Raw genomic sequence first — 13,913 nt, forward strand, 5'->3', positions numbered from 1 at the left:
TTAATAAAATCACCCCCGCGCGTACAGCATCCCCAACCTAAAACATCTTCCCGCGCCCCTGTCTGTCCTTTTCTTCCAAAGAGGCAGCTAATTGTTAATATCAGTATTTAATAGCTACAGCATTGCCATGGATATCTGGGCTACTACGGTTTGCTTAGCCTACACATCTGTGAATAATAAAATAGCTAATTATTTTATTATATTTCGTTTATTCGTATTGCCTATTATTTTAAGACAGTAAAGATGTAGGCGTAATATATGTAGCTATTTTATCATATACAGGGCGTCAACACCTCGCAGTCGCAAGAACAGAAAGTGAAACGTCCACATTTTATTACGGTGTTTTGCAGTAACTTGCTTAGGTGTTCTTCTAAAATGGGAAAGATTTACCAGATCATGGTGGTTGGAATAAAGGGAGAGAAAAAAACAGTTGATGTTGCCACATCAGAGGAAGAATTCAACAAAATAACTATTTTGGAATTCAAAAAGAAGGTTGCAGAAAAATTGCCGGGTCAAGCAGGTAAGATCAAATGATAATAGCACAGGCAGTCAACCCGCGTTAATTAGTCAAATTCAACGAACCTTTCTTAAAAAGTTAGTGAAAGCCGTTTCCTGGTGACATTGTAGCTAACCGGTGGTGATTTCCACATCGCCAAAACATATAGCATCATCTTAGCCTACTTATTATTCAGAACTGTGACCACTGACATGTTTAGACCTAGCCTACAGCTCATAATGAAATGGATTAAATACATTATATGTAAATAAATAACCTATGTATCTATAACATTATGTAAATGTTTTAGCCCTTCCTTTATCTTACCACAGGGGATGATCCATCGTCCCTGAGACTGCTGTACACAGATAAACAACTAGAGGACAATGATACGTTTTTAGACCACCAAATTAAAGATCGCTCCACTCTCTTCATGGTCTTACGTCTACCTGGAGGTTTCCAAACATGCTAAGAAGTCCACCTCAAGTGCCTCGGCACTGAGTCAACTTTTAAGCAGACTCACAGAGACATTTGTTGTTCACTATGGGTATAATGAGTGTGTAATCTGTACAGGCTATTGTAAATGGGGTTTGTCCGTCACCCACATCGGGGATAATCGGAGAACATTCTTTAATCCTACCCAGTCTTGGGTATTTTATCAATGAAGAAAAGTCTTTAAGAATTACACCTATGACTTGCGATTTGACTTTTGAATGACTTGACATGTCTTTATTCTTGTAATGCACAAATTAATAGGCTAGACCAGGCCTAACTTCTTCATATAAATGATATAATAAAATGTGAATGCCATAACAAAATGACGAGTTTTGAATATTTGTTTTTCTTTAAGTCCACTTGATAGTGTCCGTCATCATAATATCTATTTCTACAAAATCGAAAGTAAAACTAGGCTATAACTTGACAATTGCCTAGCGAAGTTCGACGTGCATGTTTGAAGTTGACTCGGCAGTAGCTACAGCTTTCCAGAAGAAAAGATGAGTTTCAATAAGGTAAATTCTGAGGCCAATTAGGCCTATTCGTTTGTTGCATATTCTTTTATAGTTTAATTCATATTTAGGTACTCTTTCACTTTTAGTTTTCTTTGAGATAAATATCGTTATAGACCTAAATTATATTCAGGATACATTAGAAAGTTGATTTAATAGCCTATATGAAACAAAATTTTTACGTTCCGTTTTCTCGAGGCTTATTTGAGGGCACTTTGTGAAATAGGCTACATCTAGCGAACCTAATGAATTCTTTCAGGGATTCAGGAACGAAGTCCAATACAATGGCCTGAAAAATCAAGGTGCCACCTGCTACTTAAATGCAGTATTGCAGTGTCTATTCATGACTCCAGAATTCAGAGAGGCAGTGGAGAGGTAAAATGAAACGAATTAAAGAAGTTATTTACTAATCACTAATGATACAATTATTTAATGTTCTACTTTATTACTTTTTTTTTTTTCTTTCTTTTTTTACGTTTTCCCCCATTTAGTTATGAAGCCCCTGGAGATTGTGGTGAGGAAAATCTCTTGCTACAACTTCAAAAGCTGTTTACACAGCTGTCAGAAAAGGCAGCCACAACTGGAGGAATAACCAAGAGTCTTGGCATTAGAAGTGGTAGGTTCATTTCAGGTCAAAATATTTATATGGCAATTAGCCAAGTTAAAAAAAATTCATATGATTTACATAATGTTTAGAACATTGTTTTCACAATTCTGTTTTTTGAACCTTCAAGTTTTTGAGCAACAAGATGCAGTGGAGTACTACAGGAAGATTTTAAAAGCAGTGGGCACACATGCCTCTAAGGTATGAAACATTTAAAAGTCTGTTTCAATGCGAGTGAGAAACAACTTATTGTAAATAAGTCTCTGTTATCATTGATCAGTAACGGTCATGCAATAACATTAAGAATCAGCCTATGACAGCACAGTGCATTTCTTCAAGGTCTTTGAAGGGAAAATGAACAATATAACAAAATGTGGCAAATGTGGCAATGAAACCACAGAAACCAATACCTTCATCTCAATGCTGCTGTCCATCGATGCTGGAAATGATAAGTATGATATGGTATGAAGACTACCATATGCAAAGTTAATGTTAGCCAAGTCAGACAGTAGCTTCCCCCTAAAACTGCATGGTTTATTTTTCTGACCCTATAGGAAAAAAGCCTGAAGACCTTCTTTGAACATTCAAAACTAGAAGAGGATGACTGGATGTATTGTGAAAGATGTGACAGCAAAACAGAAACAGAAACTGTGAGTAAAGGAAAATGTGAGATTTTCAACATCCATCACTTACATAGATGATCAACCTGATTACTCAACCAATTATAACGAAGTATTTATGAGTTTCCAACATGTGCTTATCATTCATCCTGGCAATTTTCCTACTCTTTCAGTGGAGTGAAATACATGAATATCCCACTGTTCTTGCTCTGCATCTGAAGAGGTTTGACTTTGATTACATACAGATGAGATACGAGAAGAATGAATGTCGTCTGGATGTACCTCTAAGTCTTCCTAAAGAGGTTTCATCAATTCATCATACCAAAAGCAAAATGCTATTTAAAATCAGTAAAATAGTCTAAACATTTTAATTAAAAAATGATCTTTCTCTGCAGGATAATAGGCCTAGATATGATCTTTATGCCGTTATCAATCATAAGGGTGGATACAGTGGTGGACACTACAATACAATCATCAGATCTTATGAAAATGAGATATGGTACCGTTTTGATGACTGCAGTGTAACACAGGTATATTTGTTTGTTTGTTTGTTTGATTAACATTATATCATTAGCAAATTTTTATGACTCAAGATTGTAAATTTGATTCTTTAATATTGACAATATCTTACAGACTTCAGAAGCATCACTGGAAAAGTGAGTGTAGTTTTCTCTCTCGTGAAGAATGTGAAAAAAGCATTTCATAGGATTTAGTAGTAAAAGATTTTTTTTTTTTTTTTTGACAGCTCAAGCCTACCATACATGCTGATGTACAGAAAATGTAAGTTGAGGTGAAATATGCTACTTTTAATGAAAAAAAAAAAAATCTTAAAAATGTTTATTTATTGTTCAAAGCAGCAGCACTGAGCCCTGGCAGCATTCCCCATCCTATGAGGATCCTTCTAATAGGGCCTTCCAGAGCTGGGAAAAGTACAATAGGCAACATGATCCTTGGTGGGAATTACTTTCTTTGCAAAAGTGGATCGGAGACTGTGACGAAAACATCCATGGTGAAGACAGTGGGAAAGGTCACTGTAGTGGACACCCTAAATCTCTTTTCCCTCAACAAATCGAGTTGGGTCAAGGAAATGCAGAAGTTCTCTGACCCTGGTCCTAGTGTGATTCTCTGGGTAACACCGATATCTAAATTCAGTGAGGAACAACAAGGTCTTTTCCACACCTTCAAAAAACGACTAGATTCAAGAATCACGAAACGTATGATGATTATTTTCACAAAGGGCAGACAGCTTAAAGAGTTTGTGCAACCCATTGACAGATTTATTTCAGATCACAGAAAGCTCTGTAAAGTGGTTCGTTGTTGTCAGAACAGGTACCATGTCATTGACATCACTGGTGGTGATGGTCACAATTACACTTCAGAACTGCTTGAAAAACTCAGCGAGATGGTGACATCGAAGGAAGCTACTGCAATTACTCGAATGCAGTTAAAGTGTTTAAGAAGAAGTCGTCTTAATAAGAAGACAAAAAAACATCAAAGCAACAAAAAATGAGTGAAAAAAATTGGTGAATAAGAAGAAAATTAAAGCTAGAAATGCGGTGAATCATTGAATGTTTTAATGTTGTTAGGTTATCTGTTTTTAGCTGCTATTTTTGGTGTTTTTGCATATTGATAAAATGTAAATAATTTCCATGGTTTTTCTTGTACATTGAATTGATATAAAAATTAATGTATCACAGTTCATAACAATAAAGTTGCATTTGAAAATAGCAAATGAAGCAAAATAAATGTTATGTTTTGACCACATTTTTATTTCCATTCCTCATTTGTGAGTCACTTTGGATAAAAGTGTCTGCTAAATGAAAAGTGTATTACATTTGTAATGAATTTGTAATATATGGTTTTACTAGTTACATTTAGATATAACGGAATTCAAATTGAAATGGACATTAAACATTTTTTTTTTTTTTTTGAAAAAGAAACATGAAATGGTCATATTTGCATTGAACATCATTTAGTCCGAAGGTGTTACATACAGAGGTTTATATACAAAGATTTATAACAATTCATTTTATTATTGCCTTTGAAAGTTGATTTATTCGGTTGAGTCAACAGGTGTAATGATCAGAGGATGCAAGTTCTGTCCTTCCTCGTATTCTCCAGGACTGAAATATGGATAGAGCTTTTCAGGAAAAGACTGTCCAGTGAAAGAATATATATGATACCTGGCTTCAACATCATAAAAAGAGACCAGACCCTCCTCAAAATCCACAAAAACTCCCACTTTCACTGGCTTCTCTTTCAAGGTGAGAGGGACAGGGGAGCAATCGTTCGCTGCGTACTCATCCCTGTTCCTCAGCCATATAGTCCAATATCCATTTTCAGGGTTGAGCCCAATTTCCCCTTTTCTGTCTATGGATTCTTTTGCCACACCTAAATCCCACTCTGTCTTCCTACTGACTTGAACCTCATAGTAAAACTTCTGTGAGGAGAACCCTTCCTTTCCTAAGACACACGAGCAATGGTTAAACCTTTTTGGAGTGTCAGGAATCTGCTGTGATTTGCCTGTATTTCTGACTTCTTTTCCATTGTCAGACAAAATGAGTTCAGGATAAGCTGTGTCAGGGTCAAGTGTCACATCCACTGATAAAAGATATAAGGGTTAATGTAAGTTCATTCATGCAAAACTTTATATTACAACACATCAGTAAGGATTATTACAAAGGACTATTTTTCTTTTTTGATAGGGCCAGATTTACTAAACATGGCAAATTAGCGCAAGACCACAATCCCATAAAAGGGCTGATGGGAGTAGAAAGTTCTGCTGGTGATCTACTGACGACGCGCAAATTAAAGAACAGACGGAGCAGCTCATTTCCATTATGACCAACACAATCTACCAAGAGCAGCGCAAATTAAAATAACGTGGCTTGTCAAACAATATTTTCGGATAACGTCTTCCTCTGGTATTCCAAAAAAAATGAACATGAGTGGAGAAAATGCTCTTCCTTCTAACATGCGCTCTCTATTCTCTGCAGTGTCTCCTCCTACACTCTTAGAAGAAAAGGGTTCTGTCAGGCACTTCATATAGAACATTTTAGGGGTTCCCAGTATGGGATCATTTTATGGATTTAATTCATTAATTTAAGTCATGGCTTTAATTAATTTTCTTTTAATTCATCTTTAATTTTAATTAAATTGTATGAATTAATCAGCTCATAAACAAACTTTATCACTAGAAAAAAAATGTAAATAACCTGTTAAACATTAAAGTATTATGCAATCATTTAAGATATTTCTCCTTATATAGAACCTTTTTTGGCATAAAGAGGTCTTAAAAATTGAGTCAAGAACCCTAGGGTTCTATATAGGGTTGTCAGTTAGGAAAATAGGTGTGCTCTTTGATACCAATCTTTAATTTGAAAGCCACGTTTCTAGCATCTGTAAAACCGCTTTCTTCCATCTTAAAAATATATCTAAATTACAACATATGCTCTCAATGACAAATGTGGAACAGTTAGTTCATGCATTCATGACCTCAAGGCTAGATTATTGTAATGCTTTGCTGGGTGGTTGACCTGCACGCCTAATAAACAAACTCCAGCTGGTCTAAAATGCAGCAGCTAAAGTTCTTACTAGAACTAGAAAGTATGACCATATTAGCCCGGTTCTGTCAACACTGCATTGGCTCCCTATTAAACATCATATAAATATTAAAATCTTGATAATTACTTACAAAGCACTAAATGGTTTAGCTCCCCCATACTTGAGTGAGCTCTTAACGCATTATAGTCCTTCACGTCTATTGCAATTTCAAAATTCTGGCCAGTTGATAATAACTAGAACACAGGTGTCAAACACAAGGCCCGCGGGCCGAATACGGCCCACAAAGGTGTCCAATCCGGCCCGGGGGATGATTTGAACAATAATTAAAAAACAGTTATGCCTGGTCCACCGGCCATAAATCTGAACGGTTATTAGTTTTATTTTGGCCAGTATCTATTCTGTACCAGGCCAAGCTCACTGTTTGTGAAATATAGTAAAATATAAATATTGAATTGAGTTTTATATGAATGTAACAGGAAATGTCTCAAGAAAAGTTTCGATCTCCATATACGTAGCCTATTTTATAAGCGCAGTGCTGCTTTGTATACAGTGGTAACCAAGGAAACTCTAAATCGCTGCTGTTCCACAAGTGCCACCTACTGCTAGAGAGTGAATTTGCATTTTCATTCAGTCCGTCCGCTATTTTTGTTTTGTGCAGGTGTCTTATGTAGCATAATTTCACAAAGCTATAAAGTCAGACCATGCTGTTTTTTTTTCTGTAAATCTTTAAATTATACAATCTAATTTAAAGGGGACCTATTATGCAAAATTCACTTTTGCATGGTGTTTGGACATAAATGTGTGTTAGCAGTGTGTGTACACAACCACCCTATAATGATAAAAATCCAACCACTCCTTTTTTTTTTAATCCCCATAAATCATAAGCACTAAGCAGTGTCTCAGAACAAGCTGTTTCCAGTGTGACGTCACGTTAGCCACAGGCCCCACCCACGAATGGTGACAGACACTGCCGTTTTAACATAGAACCGACCTGAGCGAGTTCACAGCCAGTTTTACAGTCCGCCATTGCTGCACTGACGAGAATCTGAAGTCCCGCCCCCTCCTACACTGACGCTGCGGCTGAAATCGGTCATTTGTTCACACATTTACTAGTTTCTACATGGTGAATGGCACATAGTGCACTATATAGAGAATAGGAAAAAAATTCAGACAGTGTAAATATGCTTTCTATTGACACGAATGAAGTCCGTTATCGCATTAGTGTCATGCAAACCGACGCAGCGCGAGCACAGTCTGCTCTGGCCCAGGGACACGGAGCGGATCATATCCGTGGACCGCGAGTCGGCTCAGACCACGAAAGGTATCAGACCCATTTAAATTCTGCACAGAATGCTGTATTTTAAAGTGATATAGAGGAGATTAGGAGGATAAACAGTTAGATATTAAAATGTAACAGAGGTTTTACTGAGTTTAACGACTCTGGCCGAGCTTTGATATAAACAAAACGCTATTGGCTATTTTAAAAAAGGGGTGGGGCTGTTCGATATATCGCCCTGTCTTCCTATTTCAGTTGAAATTACGTCAACACATTGAATAATGCTGCGCGTTTCAAGAAACTTCAGTGGGCCTTTAAATAAAACATTATTTTAAAAATCTAATAAAGCTCACTAAGGTTTAAAAAATAATAATTTGGCCCACACATGGTTGCATTTTTTCCCATCCGGCCCTCAGCCTAAAATGAGTTTGACACCCCTGAACTAAAATATCAAAATTAACTGCTGGTGGTAGATCCTTTTCCTTTTTAGCACCTAAACTTTGGAACAGTCTTCCTATCACTGTTCGGGAAGCAGACACACTCTGTCAGTTTAAATCTAGACTAAAAACAGAAACGACTAATAATTCTGTATTATGCGGGCCAGACAAGTAATTTGGTAATGTCACTTTGTAAAGAAAGACTAAGCGTCTGAGCACATACACATTCAAACACGCATACCTATAGACTAAACACGTAAATTAACGGCAAGAACGCATTAAAAGTCTTCTGTTTTCAGTTAAAAAGGTGTCAAGCGGCCCCTAAGTTAATAATTAAAGGTGCGGTAAGTAGATTTTGAAAAACGCTGTTGGACATTGTTAATATTTGAAACCCACCTCTCTCTTCATTGCGCCACCTCCAAAACTCACACTCCAATCCTAACCACCCTGCTCCGAGTCGGTCTCGAACCCCACTCACCGAGTGCACTAACAATGATGCTAAACACTGCATTCTCTAGCGGGCGTCAGTGTGCAGTGGTTTACCTGTTCAACTCTCACTATCTGGCCACTGTTACATACGCAATGCGAGTGGATGTCTGTTTATCACCGCTGACGGGCAACAAAATGCTTCACGAAAAATAAAGCGCAGTTGATGTACGAACGACAAGGAAGCACAAAAAATAAACGTACAGTACACAAGAGTTCGTTGTTAGTCGCCAACAGCACAGCAGCTCCAGACAATCAAAACCCAGTGTTACTCACATGAGAAGGAATCAAAGCAGCCTTTGCGTCTGTTTTCAGGCCTTCCCACTTAGCTCTCTCCAGCGCTTTTCTAATATAAATGCGGTCCTTTTTTCCTTTCTTATTTTCAAATCTCCTTTTTGCTCGTTCTTTCTCCTCGACCGTCATACGCCCCCTAATTCTGATTGGTTAGACGTTTGGTGTCGGTCCGACTAACTTCCAAACAGTGTTGTTGAAATTCTACTGAGTCCACCTTAAATGATTTTTACAACAGAAGTGATTCAATCAAAAACTTACTTTAGCTCGATAATAACTTTTTCCTGCTGTAAGGCCAAAACAATCTCTGTCCATTAATTTTCCTATTATCACTGTGAAGCTGCTTTGAAACAATCTGTATTGTAAAAAGCGCTATATAAATGACTACAGGACTACATTTTACCTTTTTTTCTGAGAGTGTAGAAGCAACTACATTGTGTGATTTATTTAAATACTCTGCTGAAAGTTTTGTGTCTGAATAAGAAACTCCTACAAATGCATTTGTAATAAGGTTAGCTGCAAAAATAACTGTGTCCATGCCTTTTCATCGCTTTAGTAAATCATGACAGTAGTTTTTTAATGACAAAAGAGGGTTCGTATTGGCGCAAGCGGTTAGTAAATCTGGTCCTTAAGAGTTTATTTAAATGAAACTTTTAGTTAGATTTTCCATACCTGCATAACGTTGTATACTCCGCAGCTCTCTGCCAACTATAGCAGTAAGAACAGTGGGAAAGAACTAAATATGTGTTTCTGTCTTATTAAAGAGTGCACAATGCTATAAATATGATTGGTTACATGGTGAATATTTACCAGTTTCTCTCATTTTCTCATCCAAGACACTCTGAAGCCATGATATTGTCTTCCTCAGAATACCCCCATGTCCATGTGCGCTGCTGCTGATGTTTTTTGAGCGCTTAGTACATATGGGGTTGCGCAGGAGGTTAATAATCTAGAATAGAGGGGAAAAAAGCCCTTAAGTCAAGTGTACATGTGGCTTCATTTCTTACCATTGTTTGATGAGAAACACTGACTTGTGTGAATTCAATAGGATTTGAGAGCTGCTCCAGTTCAGTTTGTCTTCTCTTTAGCACCTCGATCTCTTCATTTAGCTCTCTGATGAGCTCCTCGCCTCGTCTTTCTGTTTCTTTATGCTTTTCCTCCGTGAGCTCAAGTAGCTCCGAATTGCTTCTCTCAAAGATGTCCTTGAAAAACTTGATGTTCTCTTCGATCTCCTTCTCTTTGGCTTGCTGTTGTGAAATTTAAGAAAAAAATATCATCAATTGAAAAATCACAACATTGTTAAAGCACAAAATAAACTAAACCATCTTGCGGACCTTTAGTTGATACTTAAACCAAACAATATAGAAGAAAACCACAAGTGTTACTTAAGTAAATAAGTAAATAAACTTACTTTGTTAAACCTTGTAGAATGTCTAATTTTTTTAATTTTCCGCAACTTGTCCTGAATTTTCTGCTGCACTGCTGTCTTTTGATTCATCAGCAATTTCTAATGTAAAGCATACAAATGTTGTTTATAATGTATTCTTGTATATTTTCATTGTTGCTATTAATGACTACCAAGTTAGTATTACCAAACTCTCCTCCTCCAGAGGGGCTGTATTATGATTCTTGTGGTCACTCTCTGTGCAGAATTGACAGATGGTTGTCTGATCATCTCTACAGTAAAGTTCCAGAGGTCTTTCATGATTCTTGCAAATGTATTCATCAAGATTCTTCACAGGGTTAATTAGTTTGTGTTTCTTGAGTTTTTCTGCAGTTTCATGGGGCTCCAAGTGAGTCTTGCAGAAAGAAGTTCCACAGTGTAAGCATGACTTAACAGCAATTTTCTTCTTTGGGCAACTATCACAGGACACTTCAGGATTCTCTTCTATCCTTTTTCTTTTGATGCCCTCTGCGATGTCTCTAATCGTTCTATTTATCTTATAATCTTGTTTTGAGTCCAATGCTATCCCACACAGTGGGCACCTTGAGCATAGACTGCTGTCTCTGTGGCGTCTGATGCAGGTCATACAGAAGTTGTGTCCACAGGAAGTAGTTACAGGGTCAGTGAACACGTCCAGACATATGGAACATGTAAAGTTTTTATCAGAAAAAACGCTGATGGAAGCCATGACTTTACAGCTGAAATCGTACACAAACACAGATATACACAGTAAGTGATTTTAGCAGACAAGTAGAAACTTTAAAAACAGACTCAACAAAGATTTGCTTGAACACTTCACAAGTTACAAATGTTTTGTGAGCTTGAGAACTTCAAATTCAAAATACTATAGGAACAGAAAAATGCTACGGTAAAAACCTGTTAATCAGAAAAATGTCCTTACCATATATTAAATAATAATAAAAATATATATCTCAAACAGGTTAGTATATTAACATTGTATGATTTAATGACATTTATATAAATTGTAAAATATATAGTCTATCATCCTTTTTTATGGTAAAACCACATTTGCCAGTTTTCATTTTCAAATAAATTTAACAAAACAGAGTCACAGTGCATTGATACTTGCATGATCTCACTAGTAAATGTATTAGATTGTTTAAACTAATCATTTGCAATTAATAGTGTTTAAGGTGGATTTGAAATCATCATAAAATCAGTTTTGCCTTAGGACCTATTGCCCAACCTGATTTTCAGGATTGTAGCATACTCAAATCAGGAACCAAAGCCTTATAACATGTTGTGACACAGATACTTTCTATTCACCATAATGAAAACACAAAAAGGTCCACATTCAAGATGTCTTTGTGTAACTCGTTCGTAAAACCATTACTAAATTGTCTTCACAATTCAATGCAATGCAACATTTTACCTCCATGTAAAACTTTTTCCATGACAAGTCAAATCAAATTAATTCTCTCTACCTGTTTGCTTAACTTACCCTTCAATGATTGCTTTAGCTGCTTAATCGTCAAAACAAAGTCATCAAATGAAAACAAATATAGAGGTTCAGCGGTTAAATCCAAAGCATATCTAAAGTCTTTCGTTAATTTACATTAAATCCATGGACGTTTCGACCTGAACCGGTGCTGTGTAATATTCAGTTCCTGTGAAAAAATGTTCCAGTGGGTGGAGTTAAGTACATGTGAATATTCATGATATTTGCCGGTTGTGGGCGTGGCCTTGAGACAACGCGCAGACGAATGGAACTTAAAATATATTAGTGCTCAAATCGTTTAATGGATTTAATGGATTATTTCGAAACGGTAATGAAGATTCAGTGTTTATTAACTGCAACAGCTGACATTTTCAAAACTATGAATATATTGTGTAATATGATAAATCGTCTGTGCTGTTTTGCCTGATTAATTACAGACATTCGGATTTAGGCAAGGACACAGCAGAGCAAGCAATGAGCGGATAACCTATTCTAATCTGGGATAGTACAGTTTATTACTTATGCCCTATTAAAATATTTATAAGCTAGCCTGTTGTGAGTCATCCTTAATTTCTTGTTTATTTCGTATATAGCCAGTGTTTCTGTTAACTACATAAACTACATACCTGAGGAGAATGTTTTATTAATCTTGTAGTCATCATAAACATTGCAATTTGTACTTTATTATATAATACAGTTCATAAACCTTGATGGCCTCTGATGGCCCAGTCTTTCTTATATAGGCCAGCAGTTACCTCAAGAATATTATTCTATTATTTTTCAGAAGCTTCATTTTGCTTCTGTGATGCATATCATCATCATGTAAAGCTACTGGATGTGATTGCTGAAGTCACTGGTAGCTCTGGCAGTGTGTGATCTGGACATACATGGAAGCTGTTCTCATTGAGTGCCAAGACCCTGTTTTGATAATCCCAGACATTCTCAGACTTAACTTTGCTTTGTTAGAGTTGATGAAAAGCACACAACTGTAAAAACAATCCAAATAAAACACTAAAAAAGATGACATATTTAATTTGTTTACATGCATGTCACATTAACTAACATCAGAGAACAGTGAACATGAAAGTGTTTTGTTGAATTATTGAAATATTAACTTTATTAATCTCAGGGGGACGTCAAGTAAATATTTTAGATCAACAGAGAAAAACATTTGGGAATCCCTGCCCTACAATGTTGAAGATCAGAAATGGTATAATTGTATGCATACTTGTAAAATGAGAAGAAGTACGTTTGAATAATATTTTCAAATCTTAAACACGATTATAACACAACATTATGGATTATTAAATTTTGGATGATTTCACTTACCATTATAAAACACATGACAAGGTTGTTTTTCAGTGCAATGTATGGTCAAAGAATAAATATATATAAATGTGTGTGTGTAAGAAATTATTAGTAATATAATATTTATTAGTAGTAGTTATTTCTCTAAACAGTATTTTACTCTTAACTAAATACAACCTGTTTTTGTTAATGAAAACAGGATGTATTCTTTTGAGGGGTAGTTCATTAAAAAATAAAAATTCTGATGCTCTCATCTTATTTCAAAGTTGTATGACAAATTTTTTTTTGTGGGACATATTTTAAAAAACGTATCAGTGTATTTTTCATACAATGGAAGTCAATGGGCACCAAAATCAGTTCTACTGGTTCCCAATGTTCTTCAGAATATCTTCTTCACAGAGGAAAAGAAGACGGGTGAGTAAATGATGACAAAATTTTAACTTTTTGGATGGACTATACCTTTAATCTATTATAATCGATTAGTACTTGGAGACTAGTGATTCCCAAATAGGTGTGGAATGATTTTGATGTTGCTTTGTTAAAGCAAAAAAAAAAAGAAAAAGAAAAAAAAAATTGTGACAGATACAAGTATATATACTGCTGTGTCTGTAATCAATCAGGCAAAACAGCACAGACGATTTATCATATTATTACACAATATATTCATAGTTTTGAAAATGTCAGCTGTTGCAGTTAATGCTTAACATTGAAACTTCATTGCCGTTTCGAAATAATCCATTAAACGAGTTGCGATTTGAGCACTAATATTTTCAGTTCCATTCGTCTGCGCGTTGTCTCAAGGCCACGCCCACAACCGGGAAATATCATGAATATTCATATACTCCACCAACTGGAACAGTTTTTCACAGGAACCGAATATTACACAACACCGGGTGTGCCTCATACGTCCTTTTTTTTTTT

General features: G+C 36.1%; 2 protein-coding genes across 12 annotated transcripts; one reads left to right on the forward strand and one right to left on the reverse strand.

Annotated features, from left to right (window-relative positions):
- Nucleotides 1-119: 119 nt before the first annotated feature.
- zgc:194655 (uncharacterized protein LOC794380 homolog) lies at nucleotides 120-4,491 on the forward strand. 11 transcript variants are annotated; one of them, XM_051898389.1, is made up of 12 exons: nucleotides 311-520; nucleotides 807-1,506; nucleotides 1,763-1,878; nucleotides 1,995-2,119; nucleotides 2,238-2,308; nucleotides 2,447-2,569; nucleotides 2,662-2,757; nucleotides 2,901-3,029; nucleotides 3,123-3,257; nucleotides 3,361-3,383; nucleotides 3,473-3,507; nucleotides 3,582-4,491. In XM_051898389.1, exons 2-12 carry the CDS (start codon nucleotides 1,492-1,494, stop codon nucleotides 4,235-4,237), a joined length of 1,524 nt encoding a protein of 507 aa, XP_051754349.1. In that variant the 5' UTR covers nucleotides 311-520; nucleotides 807-1,491; the 3' UTR covers nucleotides 4,238-4,491. The 11 variants fall into 11 exon arrangements, with proteins under 11 accessions (XP_051754360.1, XP_051754349.1, XP_051754350.1 ...); XM_051898390.1 differs by having other exon boundaries at nucleotides 3,585-4,491; XM_051898399.1 differs by having other exon boundaries at nucleotides 2,447-2,559.
- LOC127515127 (zinc-binding protein A33-like) lies at nucleotides 4,476-11,856 on the reverse strand. Its single transcript, XM_051898388.1, has 7 exons — nucleotides 11,688-11,856; nucleotides 10,374-10,923; nucleotides 10,193-10,288; nucleotides 9,813-10,028; nucleotides 9,592-9,730; nucleotides 9,454-9,489; nucleotides 4,476-5,328 (listed from the first exon to the last, which is right to left on the reverse strand). Exons 2-7 carry the CDS (start codon nucleotides 10,911-10,913, stop codon nucleotides 4,781-4,783), a joined length of 1,575 nt encoding a protein of 524 aa, XP_051754348.1. The 5' UTR covers nucleotides 10,914-10,923; nucleotides 11,688-11,856; the 3' UTR covers nucleotides 4,476-4,780.
- Between the last annotated feature and the right edge of the window lie 2,057 nt (nucleotides 11,857-13,913).

Source organism: Ctenopharyngodon idella, chromosome 7 (assembly GCF_019924925.1).
Source record: "Ctenopharyngodon idella isolate HZGC_01 chromosome 7, HZGC01, whole genome shotgun sequence".
Lineage (NCBI taxonomy): Eukaryota > Metazoa > Chordata > Actinopteri > Cypriniformes > Xenocyprididae > Ctenopharyngodon > Ctenopharyngodon idella.

Bases quoted from the DNA above. Each gene is read 5' to 3' on its own strand.
- zgc:194655 (XM_051898389.1), top strand. The intron at 1,879-1,994 runs GTAAAATGAAAC...TCCCCCATTTAG, and splicing joins TTCAGAGAGGCAGTGGAGAG to TTATGAAGCCCCTGGAGATT. The intron at 2,120-2,237 runs GTAGGTTCATTT...TGAACCTTCAAG, and splicing joins GAGTCTTGGCATTAGAAGTG to TTTTTGAGCAACAAGATGCA.
- LOC127515127 (XM_051898388.1), bottom strand. From the start codon at position 10,913: ATGGCTTCCATCAGCGTTTTTTCTGATAAAAACTTTACATGTTCCATA. The intron at 10,289-10,373 runs GTAATACTAACT...GCTTTACATTAG, and splicing joins CTCTGGAGGAGGAGAGTTTG to AAATTGCTGATGAATCAAAA. The intron at 9,490-9,591 runs GTAAATATTCAC...TTACTGCTATAG, and splicing joins TGAGAAAATGAGAGAAACTG to TTGGCAGAGAGCTGCGGAGT.